This window comes from Tasmannia lanceolata, unplaced genomic scaffold, assembly GCF_043159265.1.
Source record: "Tasmannia lanceolata isolate RefF3 unplaced genomic scaffold, GAP_Taslan_0.1 ptg000012l, whole genome shotgun sequence".
NCBI lineage: Eukaryota > Viridiplantae > Streptophyta > Magnoliopsida > Canellales > Winteraceae > Tasmannia > Tasmannia lanceolata.
In genome coordinates this window covers 16083342-16102140 of record NW_027518689.1, presented here as the reverse complement: position 1 = coordinate 16102140, position 18799 = coordinate 16083342, and the positions used below count along the sequence as shown (strand labels likewise).

Sequence of the window (18799 nt, the reverse complement as noted above, 5' to 3'; positions counted from 1 at the left end):
TCCAGGGGGCTATTTTGATTCCCTTGATGGCATTAAAGAAGGGGAGGCATCTTTCAGCGGATTTTGAAACGAAACGCCCCAGCGCGACCACCATTCCTGTAAGCCGTTGTACTTCTCTTATGGTGGTTGGTGGGTTTAATTCCACCAACGCCTTGATTTTCTCAGCATTTGCTTCTACTCCTCTTTGGCTTACCATGAAGCCCAGAAACTTCCCGATGGCAACTCCGAAAGTGTACTTGCTGGGGTTGAGCTTCATCTTGTGATCTCTCAGAACCTGGAACGTTTCCTTCAATCAGATATGTGATCTGGCCTCCTTTTGCTTTTGACCAACATGTTGTCGACGTAGACTTCCATATTTCGTCCGATCTGAATCTTGAAGAGCTTGTTTACGAGCCTTTGATATATCGCTCCAGCATTTTTCAAACCGAAGGGCATTACGCGGTAGCAGTAGGTTCCTTGATCCGTTATGAAGGATGTTTTCGGGATATCTGATTCATACATCCGGATTTAGTTGTATCATGAGAAGGCGTCCATAAAGCTCAGTAGCTCGTGACCCGATGTAGCATCTATGAGCTGATCGATTTTTGGCAGCGGGTAGCTGTCTTTTAGGCAGGCCTTGTTCAGATTAGTGAAGTCTATGCAGGTTCTCCACTTTCCATTGGATTTCTTTACCATCACTACATTCGCCAGCCAGTCTGGGTATTGAATCTCCCGGATGAAGTCAGCCCTCAAGAGCTTCTCCACCTCTTCTCTGATTGCTTGTCACCTCTCTGGGGCGAAATGTCTTCTTTTCTGCTTTACCGGCTTACAGGTGGGATCGACACTGAGTTTATGCGTGCTGATCTTGGGATCTATCCCAAGCATGTCTGAGGGGGCCCACGCGAAGAAATCAGCATTATCCCTCAAAAACTGGATGAGCTCCCTTCAAGTGTCTTCGTCCAAGGAGGAGCTGATTTGAACTGTCTTCTCGTCGTGGTCCGCGCACAGAGGGATAGAAATTAGGTCTCCAACTGGTTCATTTGCAATAATTTGAGTTTCATCCCTTAGGTCAAGTAGCTTGATTGGGAGCGTTTCCGATGCGCTTTTGCCTCTAAGGGCCATGGCATAACACTCCCTAGATTGCGGCTTATCTCCCTTGACTTCTCCTATGCCATTGGGTGTTATAAACTTCATTTTCTGATGGTATGCTGATGCAACAGCACGGAGGAGGTTCTGCCCTGGTCTTCCTAAGATAGCATTATAGGCGGAAGTGGCCCTCACTACTAGGAAGTTGATCATTGTGAAAGCTTGACGGGGTGGTTCTCCAACAAGGACGAGGAGCTCAATCTGTCCCTCAACTTTAACGACTTCTCCCGAGAATCCGAACAAGTCTGAGTTGGCCGGCCTCAAACGGTCATCACCTATCATCATCTTTTTAAAGCGTGATAATAGAGGATGTCGGCTGAACTTCCGTTGTCGACCAGGATTTTCTTTAATTCCCAGTTAGCAACGAGCATGGTTATGGCCAAAGCATCGTCATGAGGGAGTAACAGGTTATCGAGGTCTGCATCTGAGAACGAGATCTCATTTTTAGTTTTCATTTCCTTGTTGCATGTGTGGATAACATTGATTTGCCGGGCATACGCTTTGCGGGCCGATGACGAAGTTCCTCCTGCTGCGGGCCCTCCTGTGATTGCATTGATAATACCGTTAAGCTGAGGCCGGCTCATTTTTGGACGCGGGCTCGTTAGGGCAGGAGATTCATGCCGCGCGGGTGACAGTTGAGACCGATGAGGGCTCCTCTTCCGCTGGCTTTTCTCTTTGCACTCCCTTCTATCGTCGCCATTTTTCACATACTTTCTGAGATATCCCCTGTTAATTAGTAGCTCGATTTCATCCTTCAGATACCGGCATTCAGCGGTGTCATGGCCATGATCCCTGTAAAATCTGCAGTACTTGGACTTGTCTCTCTTGTTTCCCTTCGAGAGCATTTTGACAGGCCATTTCACAAAGTCTTCCTCCCTGATTGCGGCCAGTATGCGTCTCCGGGAAGTATTAAGAGGAGTGTAATTCTCTTCCTCCCTCTGGGGGCTTCTTTCACTTCTCTAGGCCTTATCGTCCCTACGTTGCTTCATAGGGTTCTTTTCTTCGGAGGTTCTCCTCCTGCTCGAGTCCAGGGCAGCCAGTGTCTCTTCTACGGATATGTATTCTTCCGCTCCGGCCATGAGGTCTGCTAAAGAGTGCAGATTTCGGAGGGCTACTGATCGCCGGAAGTCACTGGATTGGGCGCCTGTGAGGAGGGCGTTCGTAGCAGCGGAAGGATCAAGGTTGGGCACTTGAAGGGCTTCTCTATTGAACTGCCCCACGAATACCTTTAGGGACTCGTTATCTCCTTGCCTCAATGTCATCAGCGACACCGCAGTTTTTCTAGGCCGCCGACTGCTCATGAAGTGCCGGGCCAGGTCATCTCCGAAATCCTCAAAGTTATCAACTGAATTTGGCTTTAGCTGCGAATACCAGTCTCTCGTGGCCCCTGTCAAGGTAGTGGGAAAGGCCCTGCAAAGAAATTCGTCCGAAGTGCCGCGGAGGAGCTTCATAGTTCTGAATGTTTATATATGGTTCGCGGGATCGGTGGTTCCATCATATTGTGAGACCTGCGGCATCTTGAATCCTTTGGGTGCCGGTGCATGTAGCACTTTATCAGTGAAAGGTGGTCTGCTTGAGAACGTTCTTGAGATGGGCTGGTCCTTATCCGTTGCTAGCTCTTCGATTCGGTGGTCTACCTCCTCGAATCTCACAGCATCGGATCAGCTCTTCTTTCCATTCAGCCCATCAGCCTATCTCTTTCCTCAACAGTTGGACTCGCGGCCGAGTCGGAGTGGCTTTCTAAGCTCCGACGACGCTGGGATATCTCCTGAGGTGTGCGGCCCTCTTGGTTGGGCACCTCTGCGTCGATCGAGATCGTGACCGGTGGCGGTGATGAGGCTCCCTTGCACATGTCTTGTTCGGGAGTGATGGACTCGCCGTAAGGAGTGGTGGGTATGATCTCGGCGGGGAGGTATAGGCTCTCTCCTGTGGGCATTCGACCTTTCCTACACAGGTCGGGAGGCTTCCGGGGGATGTTGCAGAGGTGCTTGTTGGATAAGGTTTTTGTACTGATCAACAAGAGTCGTCATCTGTTGAAAGAGAGTTTGGATCTGTTCGGGAGTAGGAGCGGGATTCAGGTGTTCCGAGTGAACCGGGCTTTGCTCCGCTGTTGCAGAGAGAGCTACCAGATGTGAGGCGATTCGCCCGCTTCGAGTCCTACGGTGCGTTTCACGTCTGGTCACTCGCACAGGGGGTACTCGAGCAGTCCTCCATCCTGCATATTATAAAGGGGATTGGAACAGCTTTTAGTTCAGGGTCCCACGGATGGCGCCAATCTGTTAGGCCCAAAATTGGTAACAGATGAGGCAGTGATGAAGGAGCTGATCTGGCGGGTCCGAATTGCTGAACTGATTGAGAATTATGTCCTGCACAAAACACGAGGTCAGAAGACCAACCCGGAGTTGTAGCTTCGGATGGGCCCTTCGGCAGTCAAGTCAGTAATGGGCACAAAATTAGGAAAACCAAAGCTAGAGATGGTTTTTTTCTTAGGAATTCGGTCTCCTACCTTGGCATTTGTGAAGGCTATTTATAGCGGGAGCCTTGGGGTAGTTGAATTACCTACCCCAGGACAGGTGTCGGCCCATGTGTGGGCCTGATTTTACCTGCCCTTGGTAGATTACCTGGCTACCCCTGGGGCTGGTGCCAACTTCTTAGTGGGCCCTTCAAGGGCTACGTGTCGACAGCTAATTGGGGGTGACTTTTACCCCATCAGGTATTATGAGATTGAATATTTGTGATATGATCGTAATCCGACATATTCGTCCTTAGGTAGCAAAGTAGGAATACCGTGATCAAGGATTCACAGATCCTAGGGAGCAGCTAGATATGGTATTCCGGTTCTTTGCAGACTTTAAAGGTTCCTGGTTCGGGTCGAGATAGGACATCTCCTCTTGTATACAACTAGAACTAGTATTGCCTATAAGCATATAAGCATGCGTCGTTAAATGGCTTATCAAAGTCACTTGGATAGTAGACCCTAGGCAAGAGGAGTGGGTGTGATGATGGGATCTCGCACTGAACATGATCACACTAGAATAGCCTGTGGATTGGAGTTTGTAAGGCTATTCTACCAGACAAGACCCTTTACATGTCCATAGACATGAGGGGTCATATTGGTCTGTGGGCCCGGCCTAGATTCTTGGTCTATCTAACAGTGGACCTTCTATGGGTCAACAGAGGGTAGTACTGGAGTCTTGGACAAACCCACGAGGCTGATAGAGATGCCTAACATAGAATTCTCCGCCACAATTATGGGGATATCATCTACAGTTTCGGCCAGAGTAGTAGTCCTATAAAATAGCTTGGCCAAGCAGATTTTATAAAATTTCTCAAAAGTTTTTTAATAAAACACTTGTATGCTTTGAAATGATTTTGCAAATGCATTTACAGGCCCTGACTACTTAACTTGAAGGAATACCACGAGTGGGCCCAAGGGGTAGTAGTTGTCCACCCCTTAGGACCCAACTCAGTAGATGTGGAATGGAGAAAGGACTTACACATATTAGATGTGATTAGGGGTATAATGATTGGACTGTCAACTTCAAGGTTACGTCTCGATGGAGGCCACTAATCCAATATGATTATAGTTGTTAACTACGAAGCAAAATTGCAGTGGGGCCCATTATTGGATTCTGCATGATCGATCGTCAGATCCCTGAAACGATCCCATTCACAACTCTAATGACCCATTTATATCCTTCGGAAAAGGGTCCCGCAATTACTAGATTTCATGAACAGACTAGTTTCGTCACATAAAATATTTATATAGTTTTTTTGGTGTATACACATCATAGGATGCATTTGGAATACCCAAATAGTAAATGTTAATTAAGGGGTATTTTGGGAATTATAAAAATATTGATGGAGCTTTTATCCCATTAGATGGGAGAAATTAAGTTTATTTAATTAGAAAATTAAATAACAAGTGTTTATTTAATTACAAAAGTCAAAGAGCTAACAGACATAGTATACTAAAATGGCTATAACTCACTAACCACTTGGCCAAATTGAGTACATAAATACTCATTGGAAAAAGATTTCAAAGGGCTACAGCTTCCTAATTTATAACTTTTCCAGATTCTTCCTTCTAATAGTAAAAAAACAGGCTTAAAAATTGGTCAGAAACTTTATAACGGGAATGCAACTGCATCAGAATAGGCCCCACATGAAAAAGTCCCCCTGGGGAGCAAACCACGTTTTTCAAAGGTTGGGAACATGCCCAATGCTACTTGGAATCCTCCATAAGTTCCCACTTTGTGTTGGATTCCAATATCCAAACTCTAGTTAACTAGTTTTCCTAATTTCAGTCAAATTGTGGAATTTTTAAATTTTGGAAACCAACTCTGTATAAATCATCATAGCACATTTTGGGAGCCTTACCAAGGCTGGAAATTCGTTCTCACTCCTTAGAAAAACATCCAAGACTATCTCTCTCTTCTCCTCTCAAGTTTTCTCTCTTTATCTTAGTTATTCCAAGGGTGGTCCCGAATTGGCAACAAATGAGGAGTGAGAAATTAGGCTTCTACCGAGTTTTAATTCTTTTGAAAACTCAAACCCAATTTTGGAAATTAAGAGATCAACAATAAAATTCAAGCACACAAGTTAAATCTAAAGTGCAAATGCAAATAAAGAGCAAGAGTAAGAGAGATTGCACCCGAGATTTAAAGTGGTTTGGTCCTCCTAACGCGAGGCCTACTCCACTCCACCAACCAAACGCGTTAATGGCTTCACTATGTGATCTTCTTAACTTCGGCGAAGATCGGTGCCGATTACAAATTTCGATTACCTTTAACCTTGGTGGAAATCTTCACCACGGAGAGTGGGCTACGCTTCTCCGAACACTCGCCCAATACAAGTTCTTGATAAGAAAGAAAGAACAAAAACAATCCCTCACAAGGGTTTACAAAGTGTAGAAGATGTACAAATTTAGCCTATGATCCAAATCCTAAGCTTTAGAGGATGAGAGGCATAATCAAGTTTGATTCACTATTTGAATGTTCAAATGGAGTTTAAGAGTGTTAGGATGGATAGTTTGGAAGTTTGGAATGCCCATATATATAGGAAAAACCAAATATGACCGTTTAATGGCATTGTTGTAATTCCAGGAAAAATCGCAACGGCTAAAAATCCGACCGTTGTAGTGTTCTCGGAGTTCCGAGAAAAAATCTCGGAGTTCCGGGAATACAAACAGAAGTTAGAAAAAAGTCTACTGGACCATTTCTCGGAGTTTCGAGAATATTTCTCGGAGTTCCGAGAAGCCTATGCTGAGCAGATTTTCACTTCATGTTTTTAGGCTTCCAACTTAACACCAAGTTGGGATTGCTATGAGGGTTCCAAGGTGTTGGAACTCCACAAGGACAATCACTTAGTTATTTAGGGTGTTTGTTTATTTGCTTAATTATGCCTCTAAAATCTAAAACTAAGATTGGATCTTTTATAATCTAAATAAGACTTTGGTCTTCAATGGATTCTTCAAGTCTTCATTTGTCTTGGACTTCGATGTCTTTGGCCTTCATGATGTGGTCCAATGAGATCTTCTTGGCCTCAATCCAAGCAATGTTGTCTTAGCACCAATGTGATCTACAACTTAGACAATCAAACACATTAGTGATCATAAATCACTTGTGTATTGGAATCATTAAAATAAGATGGGAATGCCAAGGTGGAAACCATTGGGCTTACAATCTCCCCCTTTTTTATGATGACAAGCACAAGAGATTTTCCAATAAAAGCATTCATATTTTCCTTACACTAGAATTCTCTCCCCCTTTGGCATCAATAAAAAAGATTGGGGTAAAAGAGAACCAAAGGGATGGAATATTCAATTTAAAGCTCCCCATTTTTCAAGGAAAAAGACAAACCTAGAACTCCCCCTATTTAGAATTTTTATTCAATATAAGAGGGGATATTTAATTAACTTTGAAAAAGATATTCAATTTTAAAGCAAAAGCCCCTAATCTAAGCACATATGAAGATAATCATATGGGGGCTTTGGAACCCAAGATTTCTTGGTTCCAACACTATCGCTAATTTTAGATGCACATTGGAATTGGTAATGACCATTTATTCCACAATAATGGCATCTAACATGAGGGTTAGACACGCTAGTCCTATCATATGCATATTTAGGTCTTTGACTAGTCTTCTTTAAGATTATGTCAATAATTTTGTCACCATTTAAGAATCCATGGAGACATAATCTTAACATTTCATTTTCATTATGAAGATGGGTTATTTGATTTAGAAAATCATTAAATTCATCTTCATAAGACTTGGAAGAGCTTGCCACATTTTGGAGTTTGCAATTTGGCAAGTTTTCTCATCCAAACAACCCTTAAGGGTTTCAATCTCAAGTTTAAAAATTTCAAATTGAGCTTGAGATTTGGAAGAAGATTCATTTTTCAAAAAATTAAGTTCATTTTCTAATTTTGAAATGGATTTCTTTTGAACTTTATTTTTAGAAATTTGAAAGTGCAAAGTTGAGCACAATTCATCATATGATATTTTTTCATTATCACTACTTGATGAATTACAAGAGGGGTTTGAATTTACCTCATCTTCATGGGTGAGTGCCATGAAGCAAAGATCATCCTTTTTGTTTTCTTCCCCTTCGCTTGAGCTTTTGCCCGAGGTGCTCAAGGCATCCCAACCGGCGACAAGAGCCTTGTGCTTCTTCCATTCCTTCTTTCCCTTGTATTTTGAGGAAGATGACTTGAGAAGTGGACAATCCGGTCTTTTGTGTCCGGTCTTCTTGCAATTATAGCATCTTATTCCTCCTTCTACTTCACTTTCTTCTTTCTTCTTCGTTTTATACTTTTTATGTTTCTTTCTCTATAAGCTTTTAAATTTTCTTAAAGCTTCTTCTTCATCGCTATCCGCCTCGCTAGAGGATGATGAGTTGGCTTTGGAGGCTTTTAGAGCTAGAGATCGACTCTCTTTTTCCTTCTCTTTCGGCTTCTTCTCCTCTTGTCGGCTAGTGAGGAGAGATCCTACAAGCTCCTCCATGGTTAGCGCCTTGAGATTCTTTGATTCTTGTATGGCGGTTACCTTTGGATCCCAATATGGAGGAAGAGACCTAAGCAACTTACTCACAAGCTCATCAGTAGGATAAGATTTACCAAGATTTGCTAATTCATTAGAAATTTAGAAAAACGGGTATACATTTCAGAAATGCTTTCGTTTTGATCCATTCTAAACATTTCATATTTGCTCTTTAACAAGTTTATTTTGGAATCCTTAACTTGAGAAGTTCCCTCATGGGTAACGGCAAGTGTATCCCAAATAACCTTGGCGGAATAAAAAAGAGCAACTCGATTAAACTCCTCCGTAGATAAGGCGCAAAACAAAGAATTTATGGCTTTGTAATTTAAATTTGCATGCCTTTTTTCTACGACATTCCATTCTTCAAATGGTTTGGAAGGCAACATGTATCCATTTTCAACAATGTGCTAAAGTTCCACATCTATCGAAAGAAGATAGATGCGCATCCTTATCTTCCAATGTCCATAATTGGACCCATTAAAGAAGGGAGGTCTAGTTGTGGAATGGCCTTCCGGAAGTCCGGTTCCATTTCTATCCGCCATTTCACAATTAGAAAGTTGCCAAAGATCTTATGATCTTTCCCTTGTTGAAATTTCTAAAGAAATTTTTTCCAAAGATTTATAGAAAAGAAAATCTTTTAAGAGCCTTAGCTCTGATACCAAGAGTTATTCCAAGGGTGGTCCCGAATTGACAACAAATGAGGAGTGAGAAATTAGGCTTCTACCGAGTTTTAATTCTTTTGTAAACTCAAACCCAATTTTGGAAATTAAGTGATCAACAATAAAATTCAAGCACACAAGTTAAATCTAAAGTGCAAATGCAAATAAAGAGCAAGAGTAAGAGACATTGCACCCGAGATTTAAAGTGGTTCGGTCCTCCTAACGCGAGGCCTACTCTACTCCACCAACCAAACGCGTTGATGGCTTCACTATGTGATCTTCTTAACTTCGGCGAAGATCGGTGCCGATTACAAATTCCGATTACCTTTAACCTTGGTGGAAATCTTCACCACGGAGAGTGGGCTACGCTTCTCCGAACACTCGCCCAATACAAGTTCTTGATAAGAAAGAAAAAACAAAAACAATCCCTCACAAGGGTTTACAAAGTGTAGAAGATGTACAAATTTAGCCTATGATCCAAATCCTAAGCTTTAGAGGATGAGAGGCATAATCAAGTTTGATTCACTCTTTGAATGTTCAAATGGAGTTTAAGAGTGTTAGGATGGATAGTTTGGAAGTTTGGAATGCCATATATATAGGAAAAACCAAATATGACCGTTCAATGGCATTGTTGTAATTCCAGGAAAAATCGCAACGGCTAAAAATCCGACCGTTGTAGTGTTCTCGGAGTTCCGAGAAAAAATCTTGGAGTTCCGGGAATACAAACAGAAGTTAGAAAAAAAGTCTACTGGACCATTTCTCGGAGTTCCGAGAAATTCTCTCAGAGTTCCGAGAAGCCTATGTTGAGCAGATTTTCACTTCATGTTTTTAGGCTTCCAACTTAACGCCAAGTTGGGATTGCTATGAGGGTTCCAAGGTGTTGGAAATCTACAAGGTCAATCACTTAGTTATTTAGGGTGTTTGTTTATTTGCTTAATTATGCCTCTAAAATCTAAAACTAAGATTGGATCTTTTATAATCTAAATAAGACTTTGGTTTTCAATGGATTCTTCAAGTCTTCATTTGTCTTGGACTTCGATGTCTTTGGCCTTCATGATGTGGTCCAATGAGATCTTCTTGGCCTCAATCCAAGCAATGTTGTCTTAGCACCAATGTGATCTACAACTTAGACAATCAAACACATTAGTGATCATAAATCACTTGTGTATTGGAATCATCAAAATACGATGGGAATGCCAAGGTGGAAACCATTGGGCTTACAATCTTCTAGTTTTTCAATTCTAATTCAAATTGTTTTGAGAAAAGCTAAAGCTCCATCAATGAAACTTCAAATTTACATACAAGGTACTGATCTTGATCAGCACATATCAAAGAATAAAGGTTGTTCAATTCTCTTCACACAATTTGAAGGAATCCATCGGTTCAACTTGCTAGTTCACGGTAATTGGATCGATCGTGGCCGTTTGAGTAGTAGATCACGCGGATGTTTCTCATTGCAGCTGAAACAAAGGTAATTCTTATATTTTATGTATTTTATTAGGTCATCATCGGATCATCTAGATCCTAGGATCCTAGGTTAATGGGCAAAGTCAAAAGTTATTGTTCAACGCGATTTCTAATTTCGCTGCACGTAGCTATTTCACCTGGGGTTAAAAACCCTTCTAACAAGTGGTATCAGAGCTAACTAAGGAACATATAAGGAGGATAATGAACCAAGTATAAATATCATGCGGTTACTCGCTGTGAGCCCAGACGTTTATCCTGGCTATCTAATGTTCCTAACTTTTGTGTGATTTTATAGACATAGGGACTGTTGTACAAAGATCAGCAGAAACGTTCTGCTTTCTGAAATTTTTGATGTTGATTTCTTTACATGGTTGGAAATTACACTCAAATACGAGTCCAACACATTAAGAATCATCGAAATCCAATAAGAGAATTGTGAGATTTGAATTTTTCAAGTTGTGCCAAAAACGTAGTTTCTCCTTACGGGAATTATATGTTTTTTTTATTCGATCCTAAAACAGTTTGGAAAGTTCATAACCCAAATATAAACCTTTCAAACATTGATTTGGGATGTTATTAGTGTTAGAGTTAGTGCCCTAAAAAAACCAGTGTAATTTGCCGATTAATCAATAAAAGTTTTATTTCATGACATTTATCGGTGCTATTTAATTAAATGTGTGATATGTGCTTATTTGTTTTACATATATTTATCATTAGGGAGCAAAGTAGGAATACCATGCTCAAGGATTCAAAAATCCTAGGGAGTAGGAAGATATGGAATTCTGGTTCTTTGCAGACCTTAAAGGTTCCTAGTTGGGGTCGAGTTTGGACATCTCCTCCTCTTGTACACAACTAGCACCAATCTTGCTTACATGCACGTGTCGTGGAGTGACTTATCTCAGTCACTTGGGTAGTGGACCCTAAGTAAGAAGAGTGGGTGTAGCAATGGGATTGCGCACTGAACATGATCACATTAGACTAGCCTGTGGACAAGAGATAGTTAGGTTATTGTGCCAGACATGACCCTTTACATGTCCTTCGACCAGAGGGATCATATTGGTCTATGGGCCCATTTTTTCATTCTTGGTCTATCTAATAGTGGTTCTTGTTAGGATCACCCGATGGTAGTACTGGAGTGTTGGACAGAACTGTGAGACTAATAGGGATACCCGACATGTAATTCTCCGCCCAATTATTTGGACAACATCTGAAGTTTTGGTCAGAGTAGTAGGCCTATAATATTACCTGGCTAGGTGGATTTGGTAAAAATTTTATTAAATGGTTTTACAAACTATATTTTGAAATGATTTTAGCAAAAGCATTTGAGGGCCCAAATTGCTTGACTGAAAGGTCTACAATGAGTGGCCCAAGGGTTAAACAAAGTCCACCCTCCGTAGGACCCAACTCGGTAGATGTGAAAAGGAGAATGGACTGTGCACATATTAGATGTTATTAGGGGTATGATGTGTAAGCCTAAGGGTTCCCATGGGTTCAATCATTCACCTTACCTTCTTGTTTTGATGCTAGCAAACCCAAATTGATTAGCATTAATGGACTAATGTGTTGCCTTGAGATGTTGTGCTCTATACAGGAATTTCATATGTCATTTCGCCATCACACAACTTAGCACAAAACATGTCTTGCGGACACACACACACACACAATGATCAAGGAGCTTGCACCCACATTGGAGACATCATCATTTAGAGATGTCCAAGTCAAGAAGCTCGAGATGAAGATCCCACAAGTTACCTAGCAAGTGTTAAGAAGAAGCTTGGAGATGAACCAACATGGTGACCCCTCATGCACCTTTCAACATGCATTAACGATTGGAGGAAGTCACAAAAACCAAATCAAGCTGAAGATGTTCACTCACAAGTTGACGAAGTCCAAGGAAGTGCGAAGGAATCGATACACTTCAAGAAGACTCAATGGTATCATTTTTAGAATGTATTTACAGTCCTCTTGATTTTATGATAAATGCACTTTCAAAAGGTTTTCAAATGGTTTTCATACTTCACTTTTTATATCTTTGAAAACCATACACACATCCAAAAATGTGTATGAAAATTTAGGACTAAAGCCTAAAGACCGTGGCCCAAAGCCCCTGATTTTTATAAGTTAAAAAGGAATTTTATACAGGGCCGGTCGACCGGGGTTTCCCGGGCGACGGCGGAAGCAAGGCTGAAAAATCCAGCACTTGGCTTCAAATCGGTCGGCCGGGTGATCGGGTGCAGACACCCCCATTTTGCTACGCTTTGAAAAGCAAGAGATTCAGAAGTTTCATCGAGTCTTGAGTTGGTCTTCCGCATTAGATTATGTATTCTTGCATTTTTAAGAAGTTTTAATGTTGATTCACAATCCTTAAAGTCTCTAGGGGGTTCCATTGGACTCCGGAAAATGAAAAATCAAGTTTCCAATCAAGTAAGAAAAACTGTTATTTTTGGGTTTCTATGGGTTTTCCTCATTTTTGCCTATTTTTGCACCTCAGGGATATTTTTGTCATTTCTAATGTGTCCCATTTGGCCCCCAAGTTGTGTCTGAGAAATCTTGAGTGAATCTATGAACTTTGAAAAAAGTTGCTAAATTTAGAAACTTACTTGAATTGGAAATTTTGTGAAACCAGAGCATTTTGGGCATTTTCAAGGGATTCCAAGTGATCCTGTTTGATATCACCCACCAAAAGAAGCAAACTTAAAAACTTTCTATTTTTTAGGTTTGACCATGAAGACTTTCTATTTTTAACTTTCTCCTTTTGGGGGCAATCCAATTTAAGGTCATTTTAGTCGCCTTTGGATGCGTAATGATCAAACGGGGGCATTTTGGTCAGAAAAATTATTTTTTCTAAAGGGTATAGTTCGACCATATGTCGAGAGTGCACCATAAATGTCATATGGGTTGGGTTCATCAATAAAAAAATTGAATTTAAAGAATTTTATTGAATTTTCATTGAAAAAAACCTAAAATACATGTCATAAGGCCCATTGGGCTAAAGCACACAAGGTGGGGGTCCATATGGACCCACCCATGTGGGTCGGCAACATAAGTGGGCGCCTCACATGGGGAGGCCACATGCAAAAGCATCCAACATGGGATGAGGTGGTTGGTGACATCATATTTGTTTTGAAAAAAAATAATAAAGAAATGAAGAGTTATAATTAGAAAGGGATAGTATGGTAAGGTTACTAAAACGGCCATAACTTTTTCCCTCTTCATCTAAAAAAATTTCAAAGGGCTAGTATTGTAGAGCCTCTTTAGGAGAATCTAGGTCATGGTTGAGTCCTAGGGTTTTAGGGAGTCCTAGAGTTAGGAGTCTAGCCTCATCACGACCATTTGCTATGGATACCAATTGTGCCATAGATATAGTTACACTAGTTAACCCATTTCCTTATAGGACAAGCCTAGTTAACTTAGGATGTACGTTCACCTGCATTAGTTTAGGGAACGTCTTACACTTAGATAGGATCATAAAGCATCTTAGATTAAGTCTTAGGATAATAAAAGCTACTCAACTTGAACAAAATAATCTCTCTTAAACTGTTGAAACAGTCAATTCAGTTTACATCAGTGTTCTAGATGTCTTAGGCATGTAGCTTAGTTTAGGTCACCGAACTACGTCGACTCTGATCCCAGTGAGGCTTGGGTACGTAGGCAGCTTGGATGTTTAGATGACATTCCTCGCACAAGTCGGCCCCACACACAATCAGTGGGGTTTTAGGGTAGTTTTTTATTTCTTCTCTCATTGAAAATCTTAAATTAAATTGATTAAATCACTTAGGATTTTTCCCCAAATTAGAATTTTAGGAGAACTTTCACATATATTGAATCTCAACAAATCAAGAAAATCAAGATACACATTTAGGAATTACATTGAAATTAGATTTTAGGATGCATGTCACATAGTTCGCACATCAAAAGAGTTTAAATGAGCCATTTAAAAGAAATTCAAGAGAGTTAACTTTTGGAATTGAAGACTGGATTACCGGGCAAGAATGGTGCATGTGGTGGTAATTTTCCATACCTTCCATTCTCGTAATCGGGTAACGAATCTAGACTTCTGGGACTGCAGATCATTGCAGTGTCACTTATGGGTCATAGGTTCCTTACTTAGGTGGCGACTCTGGTCTTTCTCTTTTGTGTGAAATTTGGATTACTTTAATGATCCCAAGTTCACTGAAAAGATGAATTAAATCAATAATAAAAACCACACACTATCCGTGTGGGTACGAGAGACTAAGAGAGGGAGGCGGACCGCGCCCCTCTCGCGGGATTTGGTCCCACATCGGGGCGACCGCGGAAATGGTTTTGTTGAAACAGAACCATTCCAGCATGGTTTGGGGCGGGCGACCGCCATGGGTCGGTCGACCTCGGATAGTGTTTTGAGCCGAATTTTTATTCAAACAGGGAGACCTCGTCGGGCGACCGTCATAGGTCGGTCGATCGCTACGGTTTGAAATTTGAAATCCAAAGAGTAACTCGGTTTGGCAACCTAGAGGGGGGGGGGTGAACATGATGTTTATAAAATTTTTGCCTCTTAAAAAACTTTTACCAATTTCACCCTAGTTTTATCTCCTATTTAATTAAGTTTGAAATAGTTGAACTTAAAAATAATAATACAAATTAATATAAGTTTAAAATCCTTGTTGAATGGCAAACTTAATTAAGTGATTAATAGCCTAATTACCAAGGTAAGATTATTCAATCAAAACCAAAATGCTAACTACTCACTCAATTCTAACTATGTAAAAATGCAAGCACGAATAAAAGAGTGAGAGGGTGTGAGAGAAAGAGAAATACCAACACAAGTGACACAAAGATTTATAGTGGTTCGGCAAACGGCCTACTCCACTCTTCTCAAGGTCGCACTTGAGGATTTCCACTATTGAGGCCTCCACGACACCCGGCTCAGAGGCTTTTACAACCAAGGGAATTAAATGAGGATGCCCTTGCCCCCTCCAAAGTGTTGGAACACCACAAGGACAATCACATAAATATTTAGGGTGTGTGATTATTTACTTAATTTATGCCTTTCAAAATCCTAAACTAGGATTGGATCTTATACAATCTAAAAATGACTTTGATCTTCAATGGCGATTCTCCAAGTCTTCAATCGTCTTGGATCTTTGATGTCTTTGGCCTTCATAATGTGGTCCAATGAGATCTCCTTGGCCTTAATCCAAGCAATGTTGTCTTAGCACAATTAATATCTACAACTTAAACAATCAAACACATTAGTGATCTTAAATCACTTGTGTATTGGAATCATCAAAATAAGATGGGAATTGCCAAGGTGGGAACCATTGGGCTTACAAGCTCTAAGGATGCTCTCAAAGATAAACAAGTTTAAGCCTAACCAATCTCAAATGATTTTCTCCAAATCAAGGCACAATGAAGGATTGGTGAGAAATTTACGCAAAAATGGTTGCAAGTGAATTTCAAAGGGTTTTTAGTGTTGGAGTATGTTCATCATCTCTTTTAGACCCTTTGAATGAGTATATATGAAGTCCCAACACAATATGACTGTTTCAGGGGCAAAACAGTCATTTTCCGGTCAAATATTCAACTAGCCGTTGTAGCCACAACGACTTTTTTTTTGTTCCAGGTTGTTTTCTCGGAGCTCCGAGATCCGAGCTCGGAGTTCCAAGAATAATTCTCGGAATTCCGAGACTGGTTTTCCAGCATTTAGCTTCTAACTTGTAAAATTCATATCCCCCTCATTTCTCGTCGGATTCTGATGTTATTGTACTCTACAGATATGAGAAAAATGAGAGCTATCTGTTAAAAATATTTAAAAATATTTTAAACAAGTTTTGATAGGATTTAATTGCTGGTCCAGGTTGTTTCTTCGGAACTCTGTTTTGTTCAATGTTGTGTTGAATGCCATATGGGTTCCAATATGTTGGTACACGACCTTGGCCATTCACTTATCCATTTAAGTCCTTAAAGGGTGTATTAGTCTCTTTAAAAAATATATTTTTAAAGGTTTTAAGATGTGCCTTGATAAAGAGAAAACATAAGAGAGAAAGGAGATTCGTACTACCATTCTAAGTACTCTCTTGAACTTCTCTTGAGCCAATCTTCATTTGATCATCAATGTGATGCTTGGCTTGCTTTGGGATCTTCAAAGTTGAGCTTCTTTCTTTGACACCTTCCAACGATGATGCCACCATTTGGTTCAAGCTCCTTTGTCATTTGCATTGCTTATTGATCATTCACTTTGGCCTTCATTGATTTTTCCTGATTGTCCAAATGCTTGATGTGGATGATGTTGAGCTTCTCCTTGGTAGATCCTCCAAGGTATAGTTTGTCTAAGTGTGCTCTAGCTCCTTTGTCCATTGGTTGGTTTATCTTCAAGCATAGGCCATCTGTGTGTGTACTAGCCTGGATTGACCTATGACTTTCCTATCCATAACACTACACTCAAGGCAAACTTATTAGCCCATAAACGACTAATCAATTTGCGTTTGTGAATCATCAAAATAAGGTAAGAGGATGAGCCCATGGGCTTATAATCTCCCCCTTTTTATGATGACAAACCAAATTGATTAGAGAGGTGGGAGGATCCTCTTATGAGGATTAGATAAACCATTTAATCATTATTACTCCTCTCAACATATGCATGAGTTATATTTAACAAGTTATAGTACAATAATGCATATGATTATGGATCTAATCAATTACATAAATTCTCCCCCTTTGGCATTAGCAAAAATGAAGGATTAAACATTTAAGCACAATACATAAAGCATCAAAGATATTTAGGGAGACTAGATGCTCCCCCTATCTTCTTATCATGATTTACTATGGCATGATAAGAGCATAACAACATAGGAAACGAGTAAACTAATCCAAATCAAGCCTATGTTAGAAAAACAGAGAGACATTTCAATTTTAGCATAAATTTTTAGGGTATATCTTAGTATATGAACAAAACCAATATAAATCTACCCTATGACCCATAATACAATAATAGATTAGTAAGTTTAAAGTTTAGTATGATAAGCCCCCAATTTTTTGAATTCCTATTAGAATCTTATCATGAGGTGATGTGTAGTTGTTATAGACGCATCATAATAAGCAAGAATAGATATTTTTTAAGTTAAAAACATCTCTTAAATTGTCATGCATAGAAATGAGCATTTGATCATAATATGGCATGATAATGAGCTCTATCATGGATATATGGATAGCCAAGTGAGAATACACATGATAAGCACTAAAATTCATAGAAATTGAGATAAGCAAGTTTGATTTATTTCTATGAATGTGTATCTAGAAGGATGTGCAAGTTTTAGCTCTTTGTTAGAAAGATTGATCATTTAAGCTCTCCTTTTTTTTAAAGATATACAATTTTTAGCACAATTAGTGGGGAAATATTTGAATGGATAGTGTAAGCATCTTACAATAATCCATATAAATATAGAAATAGCAAGAATTAACTCTCCCCCTTTGTATTTGTCATTAGCCTTAGATGAAACCTATGAATCAAGGCATGACATTACACAATAGGCCAAAAATATGCCAATTGAATACTTGGCCACTAGCACTTATTCTTGGAGAGATGATAACATATTTGATCATCCAAGATAAGTTACAGGCCTAAAGGATTTGATATTTAAGGCTTAGGCTATGGGCTTCTTGTCTTAAACTTAAAAACATACATAAAAGCACAAGACAAGCCCGAACAACCCATATGGAGCACCAAAGCTCCCAATGAGTGTACTTATCATATGTTAAGTAATACACACATCAAAAGACATATGATAAGCCACCAAGGATAAATTTTAACTATTAAAAGCTCCCCCTTTGAAAAAGAATTATGCAATGCATGAATCCAAAGGGATGTGTCATTGCATATAGACTCCAAGGGATTTTGGACATATTTTTCGAAGAGATAACATATTTGACTCAACCCTTGGGCTACAATGCACTCTATTCTCTAAGTGTCAGTTTATCATGATCAAAATGATAGTCATAGTCTAGCTCATCATGATAAACAAGCATAGCACAAAAGATTTGCAATTTTTGGCTCATGCTCCCCCTAAATGTGATATCATATTTTGCAAATTCAAGCTTTACTTCCCTAAGTATGTAACATACATAACTAGCTAGGAAGATCACATAAACATATATCTATTCATGTTTGAGATCATGGAACAAGGCCACATGATTAAGTATTTTAATTATGTGAAGGTACCGTTCCCTCCATAGGGCATAAGTACCGATTGAATACAATTACGTTTGACATCTCATACACGGAGATACTATCAAAATAAGGGGTGATAACTATAGTATATATATAAACTAATTTGAGCTCAATTTTATAGGACTAAGACATAGAAGAATGGACATTAAAGTACCATGTCTAAGAGAGACATCCATGGCTCATGAGTGAGAGTATACCACTATGGGTAATCATGAGGAAGATATGATATATATCAAAGCTTCCATGGATAGTCTACCATATTTGGACACAAAGAACATGACACTTAAAGTACATGGTCCAA

The 18799-nt window shown here is 39.9% G+C and overlaps 2 protein-coding genes across 2 annotated transcripts; both read right to left on the bottom strand.

Moving 5' to 3' along the window:
• Nucleotides 1-1406: 1406 nt before the first annotated feature.
• On the bottom strand, nt 1407-1970 carry LOC143888575 (uncharacterized). The gene has a single exon (XM_077393020.1). The coding sequence runs from the start codon at nt 1968-1970 to the stop codon at nt 1407-1409; it is 564 nt and encodes a 187-aa protein (XP_077249135.1).
• A 114-nt stretch (nt 1971-2084) lies between these two features.
• LOC143888574 (uncharacterized) lies at nt 2085-2576 on the bottom strand. The gene has a single exon (XM_077393019.1). It carries the CDS (start codon nt 2574-2576, stop codon nt 2085-2087), a length of 492 nt encoding a protein of 163 aa, XP_077249134.1.
• Nucleotides 2577-18799: the final 16223 nt, after the last annotated feature.

Excerpts from the sequence above, each read along its gene's own strand:
- LOC143888575 (XM_077393020.1), bottom strand. The coding sequence starts at position 1,970 with ATGCTCTCGAAGGGAAACAAGAGAGACAAGTCCAAGTACTGCAGATTT.
- LOC143888574 (XM_077393019.1), bottom strand. The coding sequence starts at position 2,576 with ATGAAGCTCCTCCGCGGCACTTCGGACGAATTTCTTTGCAGGGCCTTT.